Source organism: Stegodyphus dumicola, chromosome 6 (assembly GCF_044657685.1).
Source record: "Stegodyphus dumicola isolate Sdum_Otavi_A_Nest chromosome 6, ASM4465768v1".
Classification (NCBI taxonomy): Eukaryota; Metazoa; Arthropoda; class Arachnida; order Araneae; family Eresidae; genus Stegodyphus; species Stegodyphus dumicola.
Window position 1 is genome coordinate 35,791,369 of NC_140773.1, and position 25,524 is coordinate 35,816,892.

Sequence of the window (25,524 nt, forward strand, 5' to 3'; positions counted from 1 at the left end):
AACAAAATTGGCCAGCGGTATAAACCGTAAGTGAATTTGAAAATGAGAAACTTATTTATACTGCTCACATAAACCTTTAAGGAATTTCCTTTAATTATGTTAAAAAAATAATCGAATTCTGCGTAACGAAAGCTAGAAAAAATTTAAATGCTATTCTTAAGAAAATATAATTTATTATTTTTAATGTAGGTCATTTTAATTGCACATTATTCTTTTATTTTGAAAAAATGTCTACTCAATTTTTATATAATACTGCGTTTAGTACATGTTACAGTAATATGTGGATGATAAAAAAGATGTTTTATTTAAAATATTGCAATATTTGAACATAAAATAATAGTAGAAAATGCATTATTAATAATATTGAAATAAAAAAATCTTGCTCATATTCCAGTTGTAAAGATACTGAGCTTTAAAAATGTTTTGGGAATATTTTGACGTTTTAAAGCTACCTTACTTCTTAAGGTATTTAATTTTCTTTATAATTTAATAATATAAACATATGTTAAATAAAATAAACAGTTTGTTAATAAGTACTCTTCTACAACCCAATGGATTAAAATTTTACAAATTAAATTAAGAATGCAAGTGGCTATTCTAAGCTATCGAGACATAATAAACATGATGTGTTTTAGCGGTCAACTGCCATTAAACTATACAAATTTACTATTACCTATACAGCAATGAATGTTTCTTGGAAGCAATGAATATTTTTGCCCCTGCTTTTCTGTTTGTGCGCAAGTGCCAATAAACCAAGTCATTTAAACACTTTTTCTTTCCCATTCGGAAAATAAAATTGCAAACGGGTCTATCAAAGCTTTGGTGTGTACCTAAATGCTTCCTTTGCTTTCTATTGAATCTTAATTTCTTCTAGGAAGGATTTTGTAAGAGCAATTTTCACGTAATCCATTCGATACATCAGTTTGCTCTTAAAAAAAAAAAGATGCTCTAGCGTTTGTATTAAAAATGGTGGAATTTTCTTTTTTTTCTTTTAACAATAATAGATTCCTTCATTCAGCTGAAACTTTCTACCAGAACGCCATTTTACAAACCGTGTCATCATCATTTTAAACCGTCGCAGATGTAGTACTGTGTTTCATTAAAATTTATGCAGCCTGTTCATGTATTGTCGTTAAATATGTCAAGACGTATTCTCAAGACCAGCAACTTATATTTCATGTGTAGCAAGCGGAACTCACGATGGCTTTCTATACTTCTGCATATTGTTATATAGAATAAACTTTTCAGAGATCGTGATTTTATACAATTTATTATTTTTATTATCATTTTATTGATACTGACGATTCGAATTCATAAAGAAATCAAAGGCATAGAGGAAAATGCCTAAGAAATCACAATGGCATTTCATGGAAAGATGGCTAAGAAATCAAGCACTGTCACTACGAACATTCATTGTGAAGAGACTGCCGCAGTATCTATCCATCTGTATTTATATGGAAGTGTATTTCTGTAACTCTCGTGCAGATTCCAGTAATTCTCGAAGGATTGAGAATGAGCGACAAGCTTCTCGAATGTGCAGTAACTAAGCACCGTGTACTACAAAAGACACACAATTCAACCTGGCGGATTTCCTCTTTAAATGTTCTGATTTTGATATTACGTTTTGTTTCTTATTTCTTAATTTCATTCAGCTTTTATTTTACTTTCCTGAAGTGACCGAGGAGTCCTGATGGCTACGTTGCTGTAGTGTATCTTGAGCAACTTTCTGCGAATGACGCATAGTTTTTTTACAATGATAGGTTTGTTGAAAAAATCAGCTCATTTATAAAAGAAGCTGTTTCATGGATACGAATGAAACAAATTGAGATATTTTTAAATTGGTATGATTAATAGGTACAGTATTAAAACTTTGAATTATTGAATATATATATTTTTACGAATATTGCTGTGACTCTCTTCAAGCATGCTGTAATTGTTCCTTTAAAAATTGATTTTAATCTTCGAAAACGTAATCCCTTGAAATGAGTTAAGTTTATCAATATGTGCTTTTAATAATGCCCCATAATCTTCCGATAACTTAAGCTTGGAATACACAGGGCTACATTATTCGATTTACACACAAAATCAGTTGTCTCTTCGTCTATGGTGGACCATGCCGTCACTTCTTTCGCGAATTTTTACTTTGGCTTTATTTTGAAAGGTTCACAGATTTAGTTATGAATTGTTAAATAACAATACTTTGTCTCATCAGTCAGTAGTACCAAATATAAAGTAGATTCTTCGATCTACGATGAGATCCTCGTAACTCCCAGATGCATCTAATTGAATGTAAATTTTAAACCATTTTTATTTTCTCGAATTTCTTTTCGTATTTTAAAAGCCGTTGTGCTGATGTCACGAGATTTTAAATTTTTATTCCGTTTTTTTAATGAATTAGTTTATTTTTCATTTCAGAGCACCTTCGTGGGCAAAAATGCGCATTTTTAGACGGATTTCATACCTCTAAGCGTTTTCAAAAACATTTGGCTCATTTTTTAAGCTCTTTTTCAAAATTCGGATTGATATCAAGTTTTCCTTACTGTTCATCTCGCTTTAGAGCTCGATAAATCGTTGTTTTTTTAATAAACTCTTTTCTGTAGCATTTAAACAAAGCCATCTTTTTTATTTAGACCTTTTTATTATAAAAACATACTGTAATGTTGCGCGCTTCCAACCTGCACGCAACAATAGTGGTGACTGCTGAGAACTGGAAAGTAGACAAAGTCTTGAGAAGGGTTTAAATCCCTTTTTATTCAACTTTAGAAATTACAAATGCGTGCTCTTGACGCTCACAAACTACGCCGACCCGACGGTAAAATAAAAATAAGAAACTGAAAAAAAAAGAATAGTAACAAGTGACTAACTACGAGGCTGTCTAAACGTAACTAACCTCATCGCGTTCTAAAATACCGCTGATAATTCAGCAAACTTCTGAATATTACGTTGAAAGATTAAAAATCTGCCGAGGCAAGCACACAGGCCGAAACGGGTGGTTCTTCAATTTCTAACTAGCCACCTCCACGCTCGTGAAGCAAGAAAGCACACTTTCGAACTCGTTTCCCTTTTATTTTAACTCAGATTACTTCCGCTGACAATTTGAATCCTTGCGCGTTCTACTAAAATTTACATACTCTGGCATTGGCAATTCCAGGGGAAAGTAAGGCTTGACAGGAAAGATAGTTTAAACTTAAAATAAATGTTAGTTGAAATAAATATAAACCCTACAATACTTTTTCATTTTTAATAACGAATAAGATATTTTATGAAATTTTCCAGTGTTTTACTGAAATATATATTGTTTCGGAATAAAGAAATCAATGTTAAAGTAGCAGTTTGAAAACCTTGCATAGTTTTTATTAGTTCGTACTTAATCATTGTAATTATCTCTTTCATATCCAGAGCCCCTTTTAAAACAGAACCAGTTAAAATGCAATTGTGAGTATTACAATTTAAATTTTATCAGTGAAATTTTTTACACAGTTTTTTAATGATTTAATACTTTGAAAGAAGTTTTATTTTACGTAGTTGTAGGAGCATTCATTCTTACATAAAAAAAGTTCGTGATAAATAAAGTAACATTTGATGAAACATAGATTCATAGCATCAATTACAAATAAAAGCTTCGGAAACAGGTAAAATCCCAAATCAATCACTTCCAGTTCCTGCTGACACGAAACGTCTGCGATTAATTTGTTTTTCACCAAACCGTTTTCGAAAGTTTGCAGCTCTGGAAACAAGTAAACAGTTTCGTATCATTTCTCAATTACTTAGCTTTTATTTGGGTTAGTACAGCTGTTCTGAAAGGATAAAATATATTAAACTTTGAAAATTCAAAGTGATAATAAACTTTATGCTTTCTGTGCCATAAACGTGCATAAACGAAAAATTTAGAATTATATAGGGATAATATCGGGTAGTTGTGTAAAACCGGGTGCCTTAATTCTAGCATCATTAACACTGTTTTCTAGTGGAGAGATTCTGAAATACACTTCACGGATCATGAAGATGACGCGGCCATATACACATGTTGTTTGGTCTTTCAATTTATGGCGTCTATGTTGATGAGTTTTTTTTTCTGATATCAAATTTTAATGTTCTTTTGTTTTTACACTGTCCTTAGTTAATAGATGTTATAGCTAGAAAACTATCCTTGATCCGTATTGACTAAAGAATTTTACCCTAAAAATCAATAGCAATTTAATCCTATAAAAGCGTAGATCAGGTTCGTGTATATTATCTCTGCACTCGACGTATGACCGGGTAGACCAAAGATTAAATCAATATTCGTACAACTAATGTAACCATATACTCCCTACGTCGATTAAAATGGACATGTTTAGGTACTTATAAAAATAACCTATTCAAACGCAGCAATGAGTTTTTTTAACCTATGAATTTTATATATTTTTCTATCAATTTAATATAATTGTATTTTCATAGGCCTAAACAAAATCAGAAACAAGGTTTGCTACAAGTTCTAGAAAACATTCAAAGTCAAGAGCCATGGAGTTCAACAAACACAGTTCTTGAGGAGTTTTTTTTTATTATTATTATTTTTATTTTATTTGTAAGAGAGTTATATTAGAAACCCGAACTTTCTCCTTGCGATATAATGTTGATGAGATAGGAGTAACTGTTTCTAATAAAGCGCCAAGAGTCCTCGCTTTACGCGGCGAAAACCACGTTGGAGCACAGGTATATCTTGAACGTAAAGTTCTAGTTCTGCTGAAACTTGTATGAGTGCGGGCGGCGACTTCAGGTCCAAAATGTTTATTTTCTCTTAAACGAGAGATGACTTTATGCTCATTGGTGATGCAGAGTATGGATTAGCTCTATATAACCTTTTGGGTGAATGCAGACAGTTTATAGATTCATAAGTGTACAGTTTGTGTATTAGGTTTTAGTTAGTTTATAGTTTGTGTAATAGTTTCCAAAGCTTATAGAGTTCCTAGATTTGTCTGAGGAAGAACCAGACCTTTTTATGGTTGGAGAGTCATAACATTCTTACAACGAGACTCAATCTAATCAACATAGCCGAAGAAAACAATGTTATTTTGTTGTGTTTTCCAGCATGTTGTTCTAAATAGGAAGCGAAAAATCTTTCTGTGATGATTCAAAAGAAGAAAAAGAGAAAAACCACCTAAAACAAAAGAAAGCAAACAACCTCCCTCCGCAATAAATGCTTTAAAAACTAATAAAACAAAAGAGACTCCTCCAAAAATCCTTTGAATCCTTGAATGATGATTTTTCAAATGAAGACGAGAAAACCGCAGGTACAGGTAAAAATATGAGGGACAACAGCGAAGTACCACTGGTACACTGGTAATGCCTTCCAATACTAACTATTAAAAGAAATGCAGTTTATAAGAATTCACAAAGAAAAGTTGAGGAAACACATCAGACACTAAATGTTTATATTGTAATGATAAATTTTCCAGTTCAGAGAAAAGGGGAAGGTGGAACTATTGCAGAAAGTGGCTTGCCTTGTTGCTTTTCTATTGAAAATCTATTTTTTTTAACATCATAAAGGTAACAAGTGCATTAAAAAAACAGATGGTTTGACATTTTCTATGGAAAAAAACAGGTTATTAGTGTAAAAGGTATTGAAATTTTTACTTTTAAGAAATGACATATTGTACTCAGTTAAACATTGAATATTTAAATTAAATTAGGCAATATCTAAATGAAATAGATTAGTTCCAGTAGGTCATCGAATCCTAGCAACACGATCTTACCAGACTTTCCAGTACATATAAGTGTATCATTGAAAAGAAAAAAAAAATCTTACAGAGAATTAGGAAAAAACAAAAAACGTACTATCTTGATTCGAAATTATTTTTACATTTACCTTATATTTTTAGAGAAAGTATAAAGAATTAGATTATTAGTTATAAAAGGCATGTTAAAAAGGAATCTCTTAAAACACCCATAAATACGGAGTTATAACTCGTAAATATGATCGAACTACCCACAGTTCAATTAAAGTTAGGAAAACTTTATATAAAATGACCTAAGAATACAGTTACATTAAAAAAACCGTCCCTTTTCGCTATAAATCCTCATTAAGGATAAGAACCTTGTTAAAATGTTATTCTCTGATTCAGAAGCTGCACGTTATAAATTTGCTTGGTGGACTTAAAAAAGCTTATTTATTTGCTAAAACAGTGGCTTTAAGTCTTTTTTTTTTTCGCGTACCGCTTAATAAGACTTTATGATTACTGAGTACTCCTAACTTACTTTATTCTTCAGAAATTACGACCCTTCACCCCGCTTAAGTATTCACGCAATATATTATACTATTGTGTTATTTTAATGCTATAAGTTCAATGGATTTCAATGAAAGTAGATAGAAAAATATAATCAGAAAAAGACTAATTATTACAAGATTTATTTCAGATAAATATAGCGATAAAATTTATTTTTAAACTAAAACGTAACCCTTTTAATGTACTATTATTATTCTAAATATCATATTTATTGATGGTGGGTGGGAGTTTGTGAGTTAATGAATTTATTGAACAGTGATGAGGTCTAGACCTATACTTAAAAAACTAAAGATTCTTGAAATATAATTTTACTGTAGTAAAATATTAACCTTATGACAAGTTAAAGGAAATTAATATGTAATTTCATTTATACCGAATTTATGAAACCTTGATTGCAAATTGCAATTTGTAATCAAAAGCTAGTCGTCCTTACAGTTAAACGCAAAATGCAAAATACGGCACCATAATCATGAGTAAAAATTAATAAAATATTATTCAACAACCTTAGAAGGATGATCCTGAATTGTTGTTCAAGCTTCATTATTTATGTGATCTTTGAGCCTGCTTTACTTTCAAGGTCAGAAGGAAATTCGGAAAGGTGAAGTCTTAAATTAGGAGCAACGTCCAGTTGTTAATAACAGAGAAATGAGAATGGTCTTTCACTAGTTCACTATTTGTAAATGGCAATAAAAAAGAATGTTAACATTTATTTCTTTGTGTTTCTCATTAGGGTTTTGGATTTTTAACTGGCGCAACATGCAATAAAGGTTTAATTCTTTTGCTTTGTAAAAACTTCCCTCCATATAATACAAAGAGAATTGAAGTTACTTTCATCTCCTATGAAGAAAAATCAGAACAATTTCTTTTATTCTAGAGGAAGATAGTCTATTTCGTATTTCCTTACTACTAGTCAGCCTATCTCTCACCAGTAACAGTTTCATCGTAGAATGTGATCGGTAGACCCACACATTCCTTGGAAGCGTTTGGCGCAGACGTTAAATCAGAAATATTATTTATGAGTTTCATTCTGTGCGAGGATCTGTTTTTAGCCAGGATCTGTTTATCTGGACCTGTTTTTAGCCAGGACCTGTTTTTAGCCAGGATCTGTTTTTAGCCAGGATCTGTTTTAGATCTTTTTTTAGGATCTGTTTTTATAAAAACAATATTTTAACAATCCTAAAAGAGCAAAATACAAAATTTAACTCCCTTACTTCTTTGAATATCACAGTCGTGAAGAAAGAACTCTGTTAACCTGCTTGATAATTCAGTCAGGTATTAAAGTTATGGTTGGTTGTCAATCGTTTTATAATATATGGTGTAAGAAATCAAGAAATATGATTGGGAGGGCAGAACTAGCCGTAACTAATTTCATTCTTTTTAACACTTTTTAATGAATGACAGGCATGGAAAATCTCGGCTGTTGCTATCCTTTTTATCCATTTGTAGAGTCCAGTGAATGAACTTCTGCCTGTACACTGGAGTAGCAGTAAACTACCCAAGACAAGGGATCAAGTACCCTTTATTAACTCTTTAAAATTTACAATGCGTCGACTCGACGCTAGCAAACTTCGCCTCTACTTGGGTGGTATTTGAAAGTCAGATAATTGAAACTAAAAGTTGAAATATTAACAAGTGATAAAACTAGCCTACAGGGCTCAGCGAGATTCCGTAACTTCAACCCCCTTCTAAGCTAGTGGCAGCAAAGCAATGCAATTAAGCCACTTGAATCAGCAAACGTACCTACGGCAGAGACAGCAGCTATATCCTAATTCTCCCTTTCTTCTACCGAAACTCTGCTTTTAACAACTTCCTTCGAAATAGAAAATTTGCATTCGTTCACGCGCGCTACAACATTTAACTATTCTGGCACTGACAATTAGGGAAATGAACGCTTATATTAAAGTTACAAATAAAACTTTAAATTATTAGTTAAAATAAATATAAATCCCTAGACAGCGATGTAAACTTACTGCACGTATTGCTTTCTTATCAGCATTTATTATAACATTTTGCTGTCTTCCGCCATTACTAGTGATTTTTTTTGGGGGGTAGCCATGGATGGGAGTACAAGAGATTGGCAAAAGCTGTGCTAGATCATGTAAAATATCCAACCACTCTGGGATAAATAAATTTAATGAATTTACAAGGTTAAAAATTAATATTGCTCACGTAGAACGGGACCAGCTTCTCTGAAATAATAGCGAAAAACTGCGTAGTTGAAGTAACAATCGATCAAAATTAACGGAATAATCAGAATTAAATAGAGTTTAAGTGGCTACAGGGAGAATTAAAAATGCATGTAATTCCAGTTTTATTCAAAGACACCCGGCAGACACTTTTTCGAAAGTTTTAGACTTAAATGAAAAATTTCTGAAATTGCTGATTTTACAGTACTCATGTTTTGCGTAAATATGACTAGCAAAAACTTACCCATAATTCGAGCCCATTATGCTTTGTACTATTGCTAATTATTTTTCCCCTTAACTTACATATTTTATTCATAAACGATTCTATGTAGATACGATGATTATGAACATTTATCATTTGCCTGATATTCAAGCCAAAATTACTTCGCCGCTAATGCTAACCATCTCCAGTGAACAGTTGTGTTCACGAACCGCCGAGCGTTAAAGCCACTGATTTCTGGTAATTCGACCTGGATTCGAATTCAGGAAAACAGGTTGCATGCACTGACGTTTTCGTGGTTTTTCGTAGGTATAACATGGCTATAAGACAGTATTTCATAGAAACTCCTTCACGAATGATTCCTTTCCTTTAGACAGATAGCCCTAGCACGCTTGCTCAAACTCAAATAAACCAAACCAACCATTGATTATGACAATAGTATCTTGGAGCACACGCATTATGTTCCTGCACAATGCATAGTATCATTGTGCGCACATATTATGTTACTGCACAATGAATAGTACCATTGCACACACGCATTATGTTGCTGCACAATGAATAGTATCATTGCGCACACACATTATGTTGCGAATCCCGAAGAGGTCATGGATGTTTGTTAATGAATAGTATCTTTGCAGGATCGGAGCATTTTAAATATACAGGGTGATCAGCGAATAAGCCCTGATTTCAAAATTAAATATCTCTACAAAAAAAATCGATAGAATTATGCGATGAAGTGTATATTTATTAACAAAACTGTAAAAATAGTGTATAAAAGTTTAGAAAATTTAGTTACAAAAATCGTTAACAGATGGCGCTCTGCACCGAAAACTCTTTCTCTGAAAGGAGTCAAAAAAATTAATTAAAAAAATAAAGTGAAGCAGGCTTTTTTCAATCAAAATACAATTTTTTTAAAATGTTCACCGTTCGAACCAATGAGGTGGCGTAAACGAACAATGAAATTTGACGTCACGTCTTACAATGTCTCGACGGAAATGGAATCACTTGCAACACCAATCAACGATTCAATCTCATCTAGAGTAGCAGGATTGTTCCGATAGACAGCGTCTTTCAATGTGCCCCAGAAAGAAGTCACAAGGACTCAGATCGGGAGAATATGGAGGCCAAGCTATTCCTGTGTCAGTAAATTGAGGATAATCTAACGTAATTACTCTATTCCCAAAGTATTCATGAAAAAAGTGAAAAACTTTATTTGTTCGATGTGGTCGAGCCCCATCTTGCAGGAACCAGTCGATACCTGGTCGATCATCCAACGCTAGTTGAGTGCTGACAAATTGTTCTAAAATTGTAACGTAATGTTCAGTAGTTATCGTTTCTCGTACGAAAAAGGGTCCGATAATGCCTCTGGCGCATACCGCAGCCCATGCCATGACTTTAGGCAAATGCAGTGCTTTTCCTTCATACAAATGAGGACTTTCGGTATCCCAAAATCTCCAGTTTTCTTTATTAACGATTCCATTCAAATGAAAATGTGCCTCCTCTGTGAACCAGCTCACATCAAATCTGTCGTTTTCGATCATTATTAGAATCTGATTCGCAAAGTCAACCCTTCGTTGCACAGCTTTCATGGGTATGGCCTGATGACTTTGGATTTTGTATGGAAACAGCCATAGGCTATTTTTAAATATTTTTTGTGTGCTCGTGTACTTCAAACCTGTCTCTGATGCAATCCGTCGGATCTAGGATTTTGCTGAACAAATCCAGAAATTTTGGCTGCATTTTCAGGAGTGATTATAGTTTGCTTAGGCCTAACATTTTTCTTTCGATCATCAGCCACGCTGCCAGTCCATTCGAATGTCGCGAAGAGCATGCGAATGGTTTTCGCATCGGGTCCAACTGGAACATTGAATCGGTTTTGAAAACTGCGACGTGTTGCCGTAGGTCTATGTTCTAATTGGTGAAATTCCAGAACCAAAATACACGTTGTTCAATGGAATACATTATTTCACTTCCTGCGCTAGCCTCTTTTCACTAGCCAAAAGTTGTACTGATCACTTTCGACTTCGAAGCACATTTTAAAGGCTATTGATAGGTCATTGCGATTAGAGCGCCATCTGTTAACTATTTTTATAACTAATTTTTTTTAAACTTTTGTACACCATTTTTACAGTTTTGCTAATAAACGTACAGTTTACCGCATAATTCTATCGACCTTTGTTGTAGAGATATTTAATTTTGAAATCAGGGCTTATTTGCTGATCACCCTGTATAATGAGCCGAGGTCCTCACGTCTGGTTTTGTGGTAGGGAAAGAGGGGTGGGACACCCTTGGAAGCATCGCTCGAGGTGTTCTTTCTCAAAATTGGGGTGGAACTATGCAAAAATCGTAATCTAACCTATACGGTGCTTAAGGCCCTTGCCAACGACAGACGTAATCCTGTACTCCTTTCTATTATAAATTTCGTGGGCTTTCTTCTGTTGCTGAAGTCAGACAAGTGAGATTAGTCAAAACTAAAGAAACAACGTGTTTTTAGTATTTATTTTACATGAGTTTATTTATTATTAAATACTGCCGTAAGTGTATTAAAAGTATGAGGAAAAACATTAAACCCTTATTATAGTTTACTTTTAAATATTGAGCTCTGGGGTTTATTTTTCTGTTTCCTTATTTTGAAATGCATACTTTTAGCCAGTTTACACAAAGATGTGCTGTAACTCGTCTATGTTACATATTTTCTCAGCTTAGTGAAAGAACATTTTAATAGCATTTTTACTTCTTTAAAATAAATATTTTCTCACATTTTGAACAGCTTGAATATAGTTGCCTGCGTTTTATTTCACAATATTCGCAAACGCATGTTGATTCTAAGTCTTCTTATTAGGATGATAAATTATTAATACACCTTAAAACAACTTTAAAGTAATAAAAATTAATTTATTCTAAAGTTCAAATAAGGTTTCATAACAGAAGAAGTATTTTATATTTTATATGAGTTTATCATATAAAATATAAAATACTTCTTCTGTTTACTCTTGTCATTTTTTTCTGCATGAAAAAAAGCCTGTTTATTAAAAGTATCCCATTATTCTTCAAGCATTAAAAGCCCAAATAATTTCAATGCATCGAATGCTTGTGATTAAAGAAATTTACAAATTTTAGACAAAGGAAGCGCAAGACGGATTTACCATAATTTGCTTTCGTTAAATCAAAAATCGAAATTCAAATTCAAAATTAATTCGTGGAAAATTATATTATTATTTTTTAATAATAACTAAATGAAGATGTCAAAAATGAATAATAAAAATGGTAATCTCGTAACAATTCTGCTATCTTCGGCTACTTTATTATAGGGCTACTATAGCTCATTCACTGGATTTGAAAACACTGTAATTTCACAAAACTATAATTGCAGCAATAGCTATTAATACAGTAAAATAGACATAAATGTGCCAATTTTTTCTCTTTCACTACGTATTTATGTTCACTACGTTCTTTTATGTTCCCCACTGGCAACATAACGCACATCCAAGTATACTCGGGTTCGGTATATAACTTTTGATGTATTCCCTTGTCAGTGGTAATCACAGCAGCATTGATGCAATTCAAGTTCTGCAAGTATAGTTGGTAGAGAAAGTATCTACGAAAGCAATCATTAATATACCCCCTAAGGTACGAAATAATACTGTGTTAAATCAGGAGGAAACGCACTACAAAAGGTATGAAGGAAACTGGATACCGCTCGAATGTCTCTCTTGTGCCCTGTTGAATATACAATCGAACATTTGTACCGTTCTGGGTTGATTTTTTACCAGTTATTATTTTATGTGCAATACTTAAAAAATAAATAAAGTAAAATAAAAACAGCACTGAAATCTGGGTAATCATTTAGTGTAGTCCTGTATTATGAAATTATTTGTTTCTACTGTTCCCATTGTTTGTTTTTAATGCCATATTACTTTGAATTTCAGTTATTCCTATACTCAACCTGACTATTGGACGCAGTAGTAGACTGTCAGAGATCAGAGAAGGAAAGGATGTTTACTTAGAGTGCCATACAAAAGCCAATCCTTGGTATTTGAAACTTTATTGGATATTCGAAGGCAGACCACTCCAAGAAAGTAGGGAAATGGGTATTTTCATCATGAATCAAACTCTGCTTCTGCGCAAGGTCCGGAAAGAACATCGTGGCAGATACCAGTGTATTGCCAGAAACACGGTTGGCGAAGGACAAAGTAATATATTGAATCTGTTGGTCCAATGTAAGTAAAATCTTTGATATAAGAAGTTGTTTTTATAACGACAGAAATTTAAATCCTTTTCCCTACAAAATAGTAAAAACATGTAAGATTTTTTAAGAACGGGATGGACAGTAAACTGTGTTATATTATTTAGAAAAATAGCTTATCTCTGCATCTGTGTATTTCAATGACTGGCATTTTCGTAAGTATATTCTCTCGTGGATATATTGGCAGTTATATTTGAATAATAATATCCCCTATTGAATGTTGTTTGAATATTCAGGATTAAAACAATTAACAAAAAGGAAAACAAACATATAAGAAAATTTCTGACCTTGAAATTTGATGGCATTTAAAATTAGTAGTAAAATAATTGTAATGAATTTTAAAATATTATAAAAGTTAAATTCAAAAGCCAAATTTATCTTTTGGCTTTTGTCATTTCGAAATTTATACCCGTGATGTTGTGGTCGTGATGACCTGAACTTCTGCTTTAACAGAACATTTCAAATTTTATATACAAGCCTCTTAAGTTATTACTCTTGCTCACTGTTACCACCCAATATTTATCGGTAGCTATTTCGTAAAATATGTAGTTTTACTCAATATTCCTATTCATTTTATTACCAGTTTTCATAAGAGGTAAGTCAGAAACAGGAATTTGTTTACATGATAAATATCATTGAAAAATTAGACAAAACTGTGAGTACGTTTTTTAAAAACATTTCTCAGTTTAACGTAAAAAGGCAAATGTGACGATAAGCCTTAAAGACAAAATTAAAGACAATTATAAAAGAATCATAGTTCTTTAACAAATTTTAACCATTTGAGAATTTATACGGCCTTCTGCTGTACCCACAGGATGAGAAAAGAAACTAAAACTTTCTCAGTTCTTTCATTTTTGAAGTAGAAGGTTTCGTTTAGTTTCACTAATTAGTTATTTTATGTTAATGTGTTTTTCTCTCCTTCTTCTTTAACGTTTTTCTGCCAGAATGTAAGTTTCTAACTCGCATGTATTCAAATGAAGTAGAAAGCAGACAGTATTAAAAAAAAAATGTTTTAAAGGGTAGAATCAGAGCGTGTTCCGGCCGCTGAAAGCCACGTGAATAATTTGATTCTTTGGGGACGTGTGTCCTGCGGCGTTGCGTTATTCTCGACTGTAGGCTTGTCACGTTGACTTTAGATTAGAGTCAACTTGCCTGTTTCTCTATCTGAATATCCGTTGGGCTAACTTACAATTACTTAGCTAAGTCAAACTCATTACCTTTAATTTAAGACATAAATGCTGGCTATTCTGTAATCTCGAGCGGTTCCTTCTGTTAACTTTCAGTTATATAAAAAAGTCCATTACATCCTTTCTTAGTGTCTGTGATATTTTACAACACATAGTGATCATTCATTTCTTAGAAGTGTCGTACATTTGATGCTACCAAAGAAAAGACTGCGTAACGCTTAATGCCCACTGTCTTGTTTCTTAGCTACAATATTAGCTCATTCAATAAACGAGCAAATCTAATTCCAATCATCCAGTGATTTTGAATCGGCTGATTATCCTTAGACAGCATTCATCACCACATCATATTGACTTAGAACCATAGGCACTCCGAAACACTGTTACGGTTTTTGTATTGATTTTGCTATTTTTAAATATAATTAATTAAAATTGTTTAACATTACAGTGCAATGCGGCACGAGAATTATTTGAAGACAAAGCTACGCTGGAAAAATTAAAAATACAGGAGCACGCGCACATAATAAATAGATATCTCGTAGCTGTACTCTTTTAATACAGAAAACTCGAGAAAATACGAGAAGTTTCTCGTGCCTGTTTAAAAAGCTTATAAAAACTGGAGGAAATTATCTCAGTTCAGTTGTTGTTTGGAAAACTGTTGTTGTTTACTGTAGCAAATTCGCGATGAAATCCGATTAGCTTTCTCTGTTTTGAATTACGTTCTGTTGAACGTCTTAGTAGTTTAAAAGATAACTACTGTGAGATGCTGCGATATTGTACGAATATCTCTGAGGAAATGTAAGGATTTTGTTTTCGTTGTTGTGATAAGAATAAATTTTATTCACTTTTCATCGTATTTGTACATTCAATTTATTACGAACCCGCACGCACGCAACAATACTTAATCTTTGGTTTTGGCACATCATATTGAAATTATTCTATGCATCCATGTAAGAAAATAATATCAAATAATTACAATTAAAAATCCAATTTAAAGATCTAGCTGCAAACGAGCTGGCTACGACGCTTCGTTTCAATAGTCAATTCCAATATAAAATTATTAATGAGAAGATTTTAAACATACACAGTGTGTTTATTGTCTCATTCGCTACTTTGGTATTTAAGGAGAGATTTTCCTAAAAGAAATTTTATTTTTATCGCTATAAGTCTTCGAAATTATTTTACTCAAACACTGAACAGGAACAAAAACACTTAATGTAAAATACTTTCTGAGATATTATTTTTCAGCAAAGGTGCTGTTATGAAATTTATTTCTTCACGTCAGGAGTTAATCAAATGGATTAAGAGCAGAGCGTGGGAGGACATCCTACGCTACTTTTTATGACTATGCAGACTATCGGACGAAGGTTAAAAAAGAAAATATGTCAGAGATAAGCAGTCTTTATATTAACAACTAAAGAATGTTTCTTGGAAACAAAGTAAGATCTAAATGATCTTAAATGGAAAAAAAATGAAAGAACTTAAAATAATTTAAATACGGGAATAAAACTCTCCTCCTCTTCACAGAAAATCAAAGAATTCTACGCTATTGAATTAAATCAACCTTTTTTAGATAAATTTGATTAAGCTGGAGAAATCTGAAACTGAAAGCAAGGTAGCTTCTGGAAAAATAAAATCTAATCTTTTATATGAATAGTTAGTACTTATATAATATGATATGATATGTAACTAACTACTAACTATTCATATAAAAGCTTAGATTTATTATCTAAGCCTTTTATTTAGTTACTCATTTCTTAGATGGCACTACTAAAACGCTGTTTTTAAATTCGAAATTGCGATCAAATGCGGAGAAAAACAATTAAAACAATAAATAAGTTTAGAACTGTCATCTAAGAAATAAATAAATAATTATAAGTGACAGGCCACATATTACATTCTTAGTCCAAAGGGGCTTTATCTCTGAGGGGCTATTGTTTTCATTTTTTGCGTCGAAGCACTCTGAATGATTCGTTTCCCTTTTCCAACTGTTGCCACAAAATATTACCGCCCGGTGTTATGTTTGAAGAAATTAAATAATGAAAAATCTGCATAATTGTATGCATGTTTCTCGCATTGTGATACAACAACGGTACCTAGAGCCATCCAATTTTGAATGACGTAATCCTACTGCGAATAATGGGCATCTGGAAACCCAAATTTGAAATTTGGAGTTTTGTTTTATTATAGATTTCATATTTTGTTAAACTTTAAGGAACTTTTGATTAACAAACTCAAGGATTTCAAAGCGAGCAATGGCAACGTTGTACAGAAAAATCATTTTCATCTCCAGCGCGTGAAACAGAGTATCGAAAATACTAAGGATATGCTCAATTTAAAATTATTTTGCGATATTGCTCTTGAACTGAATTTTATGGTTTAAGTGATAATAATATGATATTTAATAAATAAAGGTAACACAAAAAAGTTTTAAAAAAACGCCACTTTGGACGTAATTTCATTCAAAAAATCATTTCCTTATATTTAGTATAAAGATAAAATGTTTCCTTCCATTCCATACGTCAGGCAAGATATTTGAGAACGAATTCTCTGGCTTAACCCCTTCGAGCCGGGTAGCGAAAACGCGCGCTTATTGCGGAGGCCGGCAGTGTCTTCTGCGAGCGTCTCTCCAGGGCCGGGGGCTTTTTTGCTACTAAGCCTAAATCCATGAAATTTCCGAAGTATCAACGCATTGTTTAATAATGCTCTATAGAGTATTTAAACGGCTTATGCTTTATAGATATTTTTATATATATACTTTAATTACCTTATTTCTTGTTTAAATGCATATTTTACACATTTTATTTTAATTACTCACCATTTTATGACTTTTAACATTATAATCTGAAAACTAAATATATTACTTAAAATTCTCTTTTCGTATGAAAAATTTTAAAACCGAGATCTACACACAGTCCTACGTTACATTCCTTGAACTCGTAGTAACTCATTTGCCGTTTTGGAGGATTTTTCCGGGAATGTGAACAAACGAAGCATCGTCGTCTCATTTTCTTATCAGTCTCTTCTGAACAAAGTTTTGGAAAATGTCTTTCAGTTAATCTTTCAGAATCAATATCAGAATATCAGAATTTCAGAATCAATATCTGAAATATTTTGCATCATTTCTGCTATTTCATGCTCTGTTAAATATTTTCGACGCTTCGACATTGAAACGGTAAAAACAGAAAGAATTCACGTCTAACAAGATCTAATTATTTTCTAAAAACTGAACTGTAAACCGAAATACTCAACGCTTTAGCGCATATAAAACTTCTACTTACAATAAACAACTACCACGTGCGAATAAAGTGCGATTTAAAGAGACGTCATAAATCACGCCATTCGGAAACATTTAGTTCCCCGTTTGTTTATATAATCAAAAACATGTGTATGTGAGTAATGCTTCTCTCATTTCGAGTAGAAGGTCTAATGCACATGTATCTGAAACCATATGGACATAAAGTGCCATCTTGTGGCAGAAATTATAGTTTGAAAAACGTTCCAAGGTACTGACACAAATACGTGACAGTCGGTAGAGAATGCAACAATGCTCTGGCACGCCTGCGTGTCGGCCGGTAGATAAGTGTGTTCGTTGCTGGCACGTATACGTGACAGTCGGCGCGAAGGGGTTAAGCTTTTTTTTCATGTCCATTTCTGATGAACTCAAGATATTTGGTTGTAAGCCAGCATAGCAGCTACAAAGGAATTAATTATTTTTAACTATTAATAATTCAGTCTTAGCTAAAACGACATTTCGTGGCCCACTTTTGTCGTCTCTGAATATGTCACCATATCGAAAATTTATTAATATTTAGTTTTAAATACGTCTAAATTATAATTTATGTCTGTGTCCATGCATTTTGGCAGCGATGTGAATAAAATTTTGTTGCACCACCACATCGGCCATCTTACTTATGTCTAGGACATTGACGACGAATCAGCGAATGCTTTTACAATTAACAGGTAAATAATTTATATAAATTTGTTAAAAATTATTCATAAATATTTCTTGCATGTACGAATATATTAATTAAATGAAATATCTGTATATAAATTGCGTTTCGAATGAACTCAAATACATATATGTAAATAAAAAATTAAGTAACAAAAAAATGAAAACTTCGTAAATGACTTAAGTAAGTACGTAATTCTTCTTTATCTTTTCCGATATTACCAGAAATATCTTAATTTTGAAATTTTGCGTTGAGTTCATATATGATAATGTGGGACTAATATTATAAAATACCTTCAACAGAGAACCGTTAAAGCAAATCCGAATTTAGTATTTTCCCCAGATCTAGGAATCTGATACCATCTCTTTGTATAAAAGAGCACGAAATATTTTAGCTGACTAATAATGCTACCACTGATGCATATTTTGCTTGCAGCTCTACAGCTGTAAATGTGAAGGAATGTTAAGTCATCAGTGAAATCTCGTTGTCTTGCGTGTGATTCTTTCTCCTTCCACTTCCCTAGCGTGCCTTCGTGGTGTAACGGTAGCAAGCTGGGCCGGTATTCCAGAGGTCCGTGTTTCGATTCCTGGCGAAGGCGGTTGCATATTTTTCATCTTTTCTGCATCCAAATTAACCTAATGACTCTACAAGTGGCGCCCGAACTAAAAGGATTGTGGATGATGATTCTCCGCACCCAGGATTTGGCGACTAGGTCCCCTAAAACACTAGTCGCCCTTTAAAATGAGGAGTATATAAGGTATTTCTCCCACTTCCCTAGCGTGCCTTCGTGGTGTAACGGTAGCACACTGGGCCGGTATTCCAGAGGTCCGTTGTTCGATTTCCGGCGAAGGCGGTTGCTAATTTTTCATCCCTCTGGCTTCCAATCAACCTAATGTCTCTACACACTGAACTGTAATTAATACCTTAATGCCTTTATACACAGCTTTTAAGGCTATGCCGAGTAATAAAAGCAAACTTAAAAACTCAAATAATTTTAGATTCGTTTTCAAGGGGGTAACTAGACAGTAATCGTCTAGGGTAACTAGAGGAATCCTTTAAGGGCCTAGAAATGCTAATTGCACGAATTTGGATTTCGTAATATAAAAGGAGAGTTAAGATTTGATGAGTGAAAAAGAGAGCAGGTATGATAAGGAAAAACCTGGAGTAATTTATATTCAATACCCTATACATTCATAAAGATATGAAAAGATAATCACGTAAATGATGAGATCTCATAACGGCGAGTCTTGATAAGATGTGAAGCAATAGTAATCCAGTAATCCCTGCAGTTGAGATTCTAACAACTGATGGTATTACAAATCCTTCATCGATGTAGTTTTGAATTTACTCTAAGCTAAATCCCGTATGAAGTAGGAGTAATATTTTGAATGTGCGAGGTATGAGCAAGTTTAAATCTTGTAACTTTATTTAGTTTGTCACCTGTAAGATATTTTTTAATAAATATTTTGTTTTATTAGGAAACTGTAGTGCTTTTTATAGTTATTTAGATAAATTTCAGTTAGCGTCAAAAGTCGAAACTTCGCCTGAAAAATTTAGAATCTTGAACGGAGAAGAGAATGCAGTTAGTAGCCAAACTTTATTGATTCAAAACGTCCAACTTTCATGAATAATATCCTTATTATGAGCTCAGATTTTTCACTACCTTATAATGGAAATTTATTAAAGACTAGAGAAGTAATTTCTAAACGAAACGTTGACAAGAATGAAACAAAATGAAAATAAATCGACCCCATGAATCTTCGTTACAAAACTGAATGGGCCTCAAAATATTTTCTTTCGAATTTGGTCACTGTCTCTGAGAAAGAACTCACAAGAAACTTTTGAAATTCGTTGTCATAAAATAAATAATTTATACTTACTTATCTTCAAATGAAAGTTTCATTTACAATTAAAATTTAGAAGAACTTCAATAAAATGGAAAAGCTAATTTAGTAATCTACACATCACATCGAATTCTTCGTATTAGACACTTCTTGGGTAGAGACTTTACATTATCGCATCTCGTTACGTTATGTTACTCTACGCAATCTTGTTCATAGGTAAACTGCTAATTTGAGAGCCATTTACTATCATGCATGATTGGACTTTTTATCACGTGGCCCACCAAACTGCCAGTTTTAATTCTCTTCCGTCTCGCGGAAGCATCTGTCTAATTAAACTAATAGATTTAAAACTGTTATATAGTATGTCTAAATAAACTAATAGATTTAAAACTGTTATATAGTATGTCTAAATAAACTAATAGATTTAAAACTGTTATATAGTATGTCTAAATAAACTAATAGATTTAAAACTGTTATATAGTATGTCTAAATAAACTAATAGATTTAAAACTGTTATATAGTATGTCTAAATAAACTAATAGATTTAAAACTGTTATATAGTATGTCTAAATAAACTAATAGATTTAAAACTGTTATATAGTATGTTAAGCAAAGTCTTTTCAGAATTTTTGGTCTGTTTGCTACGTTACATATCTTACTTACCATTCACGGACTTAACAAATATTGCAATGGTATGATAGATAATGTCATGAATTCATCTTCCACTCATAAAGTTCAAGATATTTTTACTCGACGCGAAATAAAACGTTTATTTTACCTCTTCAATAATGAACTGAAAAAGTTTTCAAAGCAATAAATGCATTTCTGATCAATGTAAATGTTTATTTTTCCAAAAATGTATGATAATTGATATAATTAAAAGCATATTTAATTCTTCAAGAGATAATAACACGATTTTAATTTTTTTAATGTGTTCGTTGTTAATAAATTATTTGGTTGTTAATGAATTATTTAATTTGTTGGTTGTTAATAAATTATTTTCAAAGCAATATATATATACATTAATATATATATACTAAGCAATATATATAGCTAATATATATATATACGTTATAGATGTAGATTCTGTCTATTTTTAATTTTTATATTTTAATATCAATGACTAAAATTAATTGTAATATAAAGTGATGCCAAAATGTTTGAATTTTTTTAATTATCTGTGAGTAAAGTAAAATCGGTAATACACGACTAGTTGCAATAATTGCAACGTATTTTAGTCTTAAAGTATTTTGCAACGAATTTTAGTCATAAAGTATTTAGTTAGTCTTAATGTATTATACAAGTATTTTGCTTGCATTTTGCCTGGGCTTCGTTGTAAGATTGGGCCATCTCATAAAATTCATCTGTCAAACAGTTCTTTTAGGTAGTTTTGCATTGTTTTCTTCGCAGAATGAAAAGGCTTTTTATTTCAATCAACTAATAATTTGTTGTAAAATGAATGACAGAAAACTAAAATTTAACACATTAAACTATCTTTATGATAGTAGGCTTGGTAAAGAAACAGCAATAAGTTTTTGTGTAAATCTATGCTATCTTCGGGTTCCTACCGTTTTTATAAGGCTTAATACCAATTATTTTTTTATTTTTTAATACTTTACTGCTTCACATAAAAAAGCCCGAACAACAAGCTGAGAAATGTCTTGCAAAAAAACGCGATCTCGCATTATGAACCACAAGCGAATTTCGATGGACATTAAACGCGAAGTTAAAATTGTTTTCATTTCTGTTCCAACAGCGCAAAAATGCAAAAAGAATTGTTAACGCAGTTTAGCGAAAAAAGAATTCATTTAAACATAATTGATAAAACGTGATAAACGTATGTATGTAAAAGCATACATATACATTTTTACATACATACTTACATATAAATTCTTATATATTTTCGATGCCAAGTAGTGGCATTCCAAAAGCTGAGATGAACAGAGTCGTTAATTTCTACAGCGACAATAATTCGTTCAGTGATAATCTGAGGCTCTTCTAAGCCAAACATCACGAAGAAAGATCATCTTCGATAACTTCTTTAGACCCAGGATCTTCAAGAAATTTAAAAGTAGGAGTGCAAGAAAAGCAAATGAAAACTGAGTACACAAGACACTAACAATAAACATTCCTTTAAATGACTTTTACATTAATCACATCCTTTATATCGCACTAAAATATTTTGCAATAATACGGAAATTTTATGCCAAAAATTGCAAATTTCTTGAGGAAATGGTGATGGTGCAAGGGCTGGCAGATGTTTTTACTAATTTCGCGCCCCTGTTAACTCCCAGACTGCTTATAAATTTGAATATTTTGTCTTCATACTATACTGTATAAACGCACAATAAATATCTTTTTTGTGCTTGGTTCCCTTCATGGTGTTTCAATTTTAATGGCTCATCGTTTTGTGATGAGTGTGTTCTCAAATTCAAATTCATTCTAAGTTTCTGTTTAATAACAAAAATATTCTTTAAAGCATAACTAAATTCTGTTTCGTACTGAAGATAAGATAAATAAATTGCTAGATAGGTCGGTTTTCAAGGATCAGCATAATTCTCATCAAGTTAGCATTTTTTTCCCATTAACGCATGATGATTTAAGTACCGTGTCCATCATCTAGCTCTTCTTGTGTTAAAAAACTTCATGTCACTGACATACAAAGCCACATTTATAGTGTGCTTTTAATCCATTTTTAAAGGACACTAAAGCCAAAATTACATAAAACGGGGTTTATCATATTTTGTTAAATTGTATTTGTAAAGTTTCCTTCAAAGATAAAAGCTGAAATCAAGTGAAGATGGATTTTCTGACGAACGAATGATTGATTTTGTCTTATTGTCTTCATTACTTCTTAGCTGTAGTTATTCAGGTTCTGTTACATAAATAAATAAGCTAATAAATTATTTCTTCACGTGCGTGTAGAATTCATCTTGTCCATCAACCCAATGAATCGTACTATTTGATGTATATCTCTTCTTTCACAACCATAACATCTCGCTTATATGATGCAATAAATATTAGATTTTACTTGAAAGATTTAGAAATTGGCACTTTTTGACTCAATTCGTTTTGGTGGTATAGTAACAGCTGAAAACATATAACGAAGGTTTTATCACATCCGTGTTGGCTCTTGGCCAGCGTTGGATCGCGATTATAGCTCGAAAAACATGACATTATTCTCAGAAAGCAGGTTATACGAAAGGCTTAAATGTATTCCTTTTTTGCGTGATACTTAGATTTCTTTTCTTCATATTGCGAATGGAACGCTTTTTGTCTGAAGATTATACTGCTGAGATATACTTAACACATTTCAGATGCATTTTTATTTCTCAGCATTGTATGTCTTGCGTGAAGAATCGGATCTTATTCTTTTTATTGGTTAAGTCACTAACATTTTTTCCATTAATTGTAACTTCATTATTCTTTTTAGACTCTGTGCTAAACATAGATTAGATAACATTCATAAAAGTAGCTGTAAAGATACAATGAAAACTCTGCTAAGTTGATATTCATGCAAAGTATTGCTAAGTGCACTTTATGATAACTAAAACTTCTATTGAACTGAGTACTTATACTCTTGGTGGAAAAGAATAAAATTGAAAAATAAGAATGAAAGCTGTTTATCTTAGATTTCAGTTTAATACTGAAGATGAAGTCAAGTTTTATTTTCGCAGCATAAACCAACTGGTGATGAAAAATTTTAAATTATTTTATTAATAGTAAGAAATTTCTTTAGAGCAGCAGGTCTTCTTAACTTTTTTTCAGTCGCGACCTCTTTTTACTACTGAGACTTTTTTCCCGACCCCAGGACCCTATAATATTTCCGAAAATTTTACGGGACCCCATAAGCATTGCGCAAATCCGATACATGCGTACTGTCAATGTTTTCCCTTGTACTGTGATATACTATTGCAGTTTTAAGTCATTAACTTTAATTTCTAATTTTAAAACATAGAACAAAGTGAAAATTTTTATAAAAAGATTGCATCAAAATGTTTTCGTTTTTTCTTTGTCTGTATTGTCTTATCTATTGCCAGATACACTTTCTTTCTTTCCACCGACAGCGAGGCAGCCTGTCCACTGGATAGTTAGCATATCGGCCAGGTAGCCCCGCTGACGGAAATAACTTGAACAAAAGACACACTTATAAATACATATTGTGCTCAAGACGACTGCTGGGGGCAGTGCAAACAAATGCTGGACGAAGACGACAATGCAAGATGGAAGAAAGGTGCATTGCGGGCGTGAAGAACAATTCCAGTTACATATTTACAGAGTAATGGATAGGTGGTTACAAATACTAAAAGTAATAAGAAGTAAAATACTAGAAAGTAAAACAATACATAAAATGAAAAAGGCAAAACAGTGGAAACAATACATAAAATAAAAAAAAGGCAAAACAGTGGAAACAATACATAAAATAAGGCAAAATACATAGTTCAAGGTTCATAATTCAAGGTTTACAGTTCGAGGAGATAAATATATACAGGGAATAAGAAAAGCCGAATAAGCTAACTTAAGATAAAATTAGTTCACTACAAGTACAGAGCATACAGGGGCTGTGCTGGTGACGAGGATGGTGGCTGAAAATAACTCCAGTCTGTCTGAGATTTTGCGTGCAATGTTTATGCAATCGCATATGCGTTTCAATGCATTGCGATTTTTTGAAGTAGCTTCGGCCCATGCATGGATGTGGTTTGCTACTGGTTGCCTAAGATGATATTTGGTGGTCTCTCTGCAAGCGAACAGATAGTGGTCCGGATCTCCTACCATCCCGCATGAGCAATGCTCGTTTTCGCGTCGTCTGAAGCGATGCAGGTAAGTCATGAAGGGACCATATCCTGTGAGTGAGTCCTGTGAGTCCTGTGAGTGTGAAGTGTAGACCTCTGAGTGTGAAGTGAGACGAGCCAGATTTTAGAAGCCGGCAGACTTTTGGAAAAAATCTGTAAACTCTTCTGCCGGTGGTTTCTGTCTCCCACAGATGTTGCCAACGTTTGAGTAATTCTCTCTCGAGCTCAGCTTTTAAGAACGAACCCGGGAGAGGCATGCCAAGTGTGCGAACGTGGGGGTCAGTTGCTGCTCTTTTGGCTATTGCATCTGCAATTTCATTACCCATTATTCCAGTGTGGGCAGGTACCCACTGGAGTTCAGGCCTATAGTATTTAGGTGTTTTTAGTAAGAGTTTTTGTATGGCCCTGACGAGTGGATTTTTATTACATGTGCCTTGGATTGCCTGAAGGCTAACTAGAGGCTGAGCCTGAATATATACTGTAATAGTTATTTTCCAGTGCGTAGACAAGTGCAGCTTTTAATGCAATCAGTTCAGCCTGAAAAACTGAGTTGTGGTGCTTAAGCTTTCTTTCCCAGGTCTTTAAGAACTGGTTCTCAAGAAGAACACAGTATCCGCTACCGGTGCCACATTCTCCTTTGGAACCATCGGTGTAGATTGCAGTGGCGTTGAACTACGTTGGTGACCTGCAGTTAATCGAGATATTGAATTCGGCCGGGTGGCAAGGTGGCTCTGGAATGCTTTGCTCATAGTCAGTATAAACATAAGTCCTGTCCCATAAACTTATTGTCTCTTTGAGTCGGAGCACTCGCACTATTGCACTGTCGCGCTGA

The 25,524-nt window shown here is 33.0% G+C and overlaps 1 protein-coding gene across 1 annotated transcript in view; it reads left to right on the forward strand.

Annotated features, from left to right (window-relative positions):
• LOC118182172 (protein turtle-like) overlaps nt 1–25,524 on the forward strand; it is a 553,469-nt gene that overhangs the window by 337,503 nt on the left and 190,442 nt on the right. Inside the window, exon 6 of the mRNA XM_085818215.1 lies at nt 12,602–12,892. Coding sequence (XP_085674341.1) covers nt 12,602–12,892 — 291 coding nt within the window. The remainder of the gene's footprint in view (nt 1–12,601; nt 12,893–25,524) is intronic.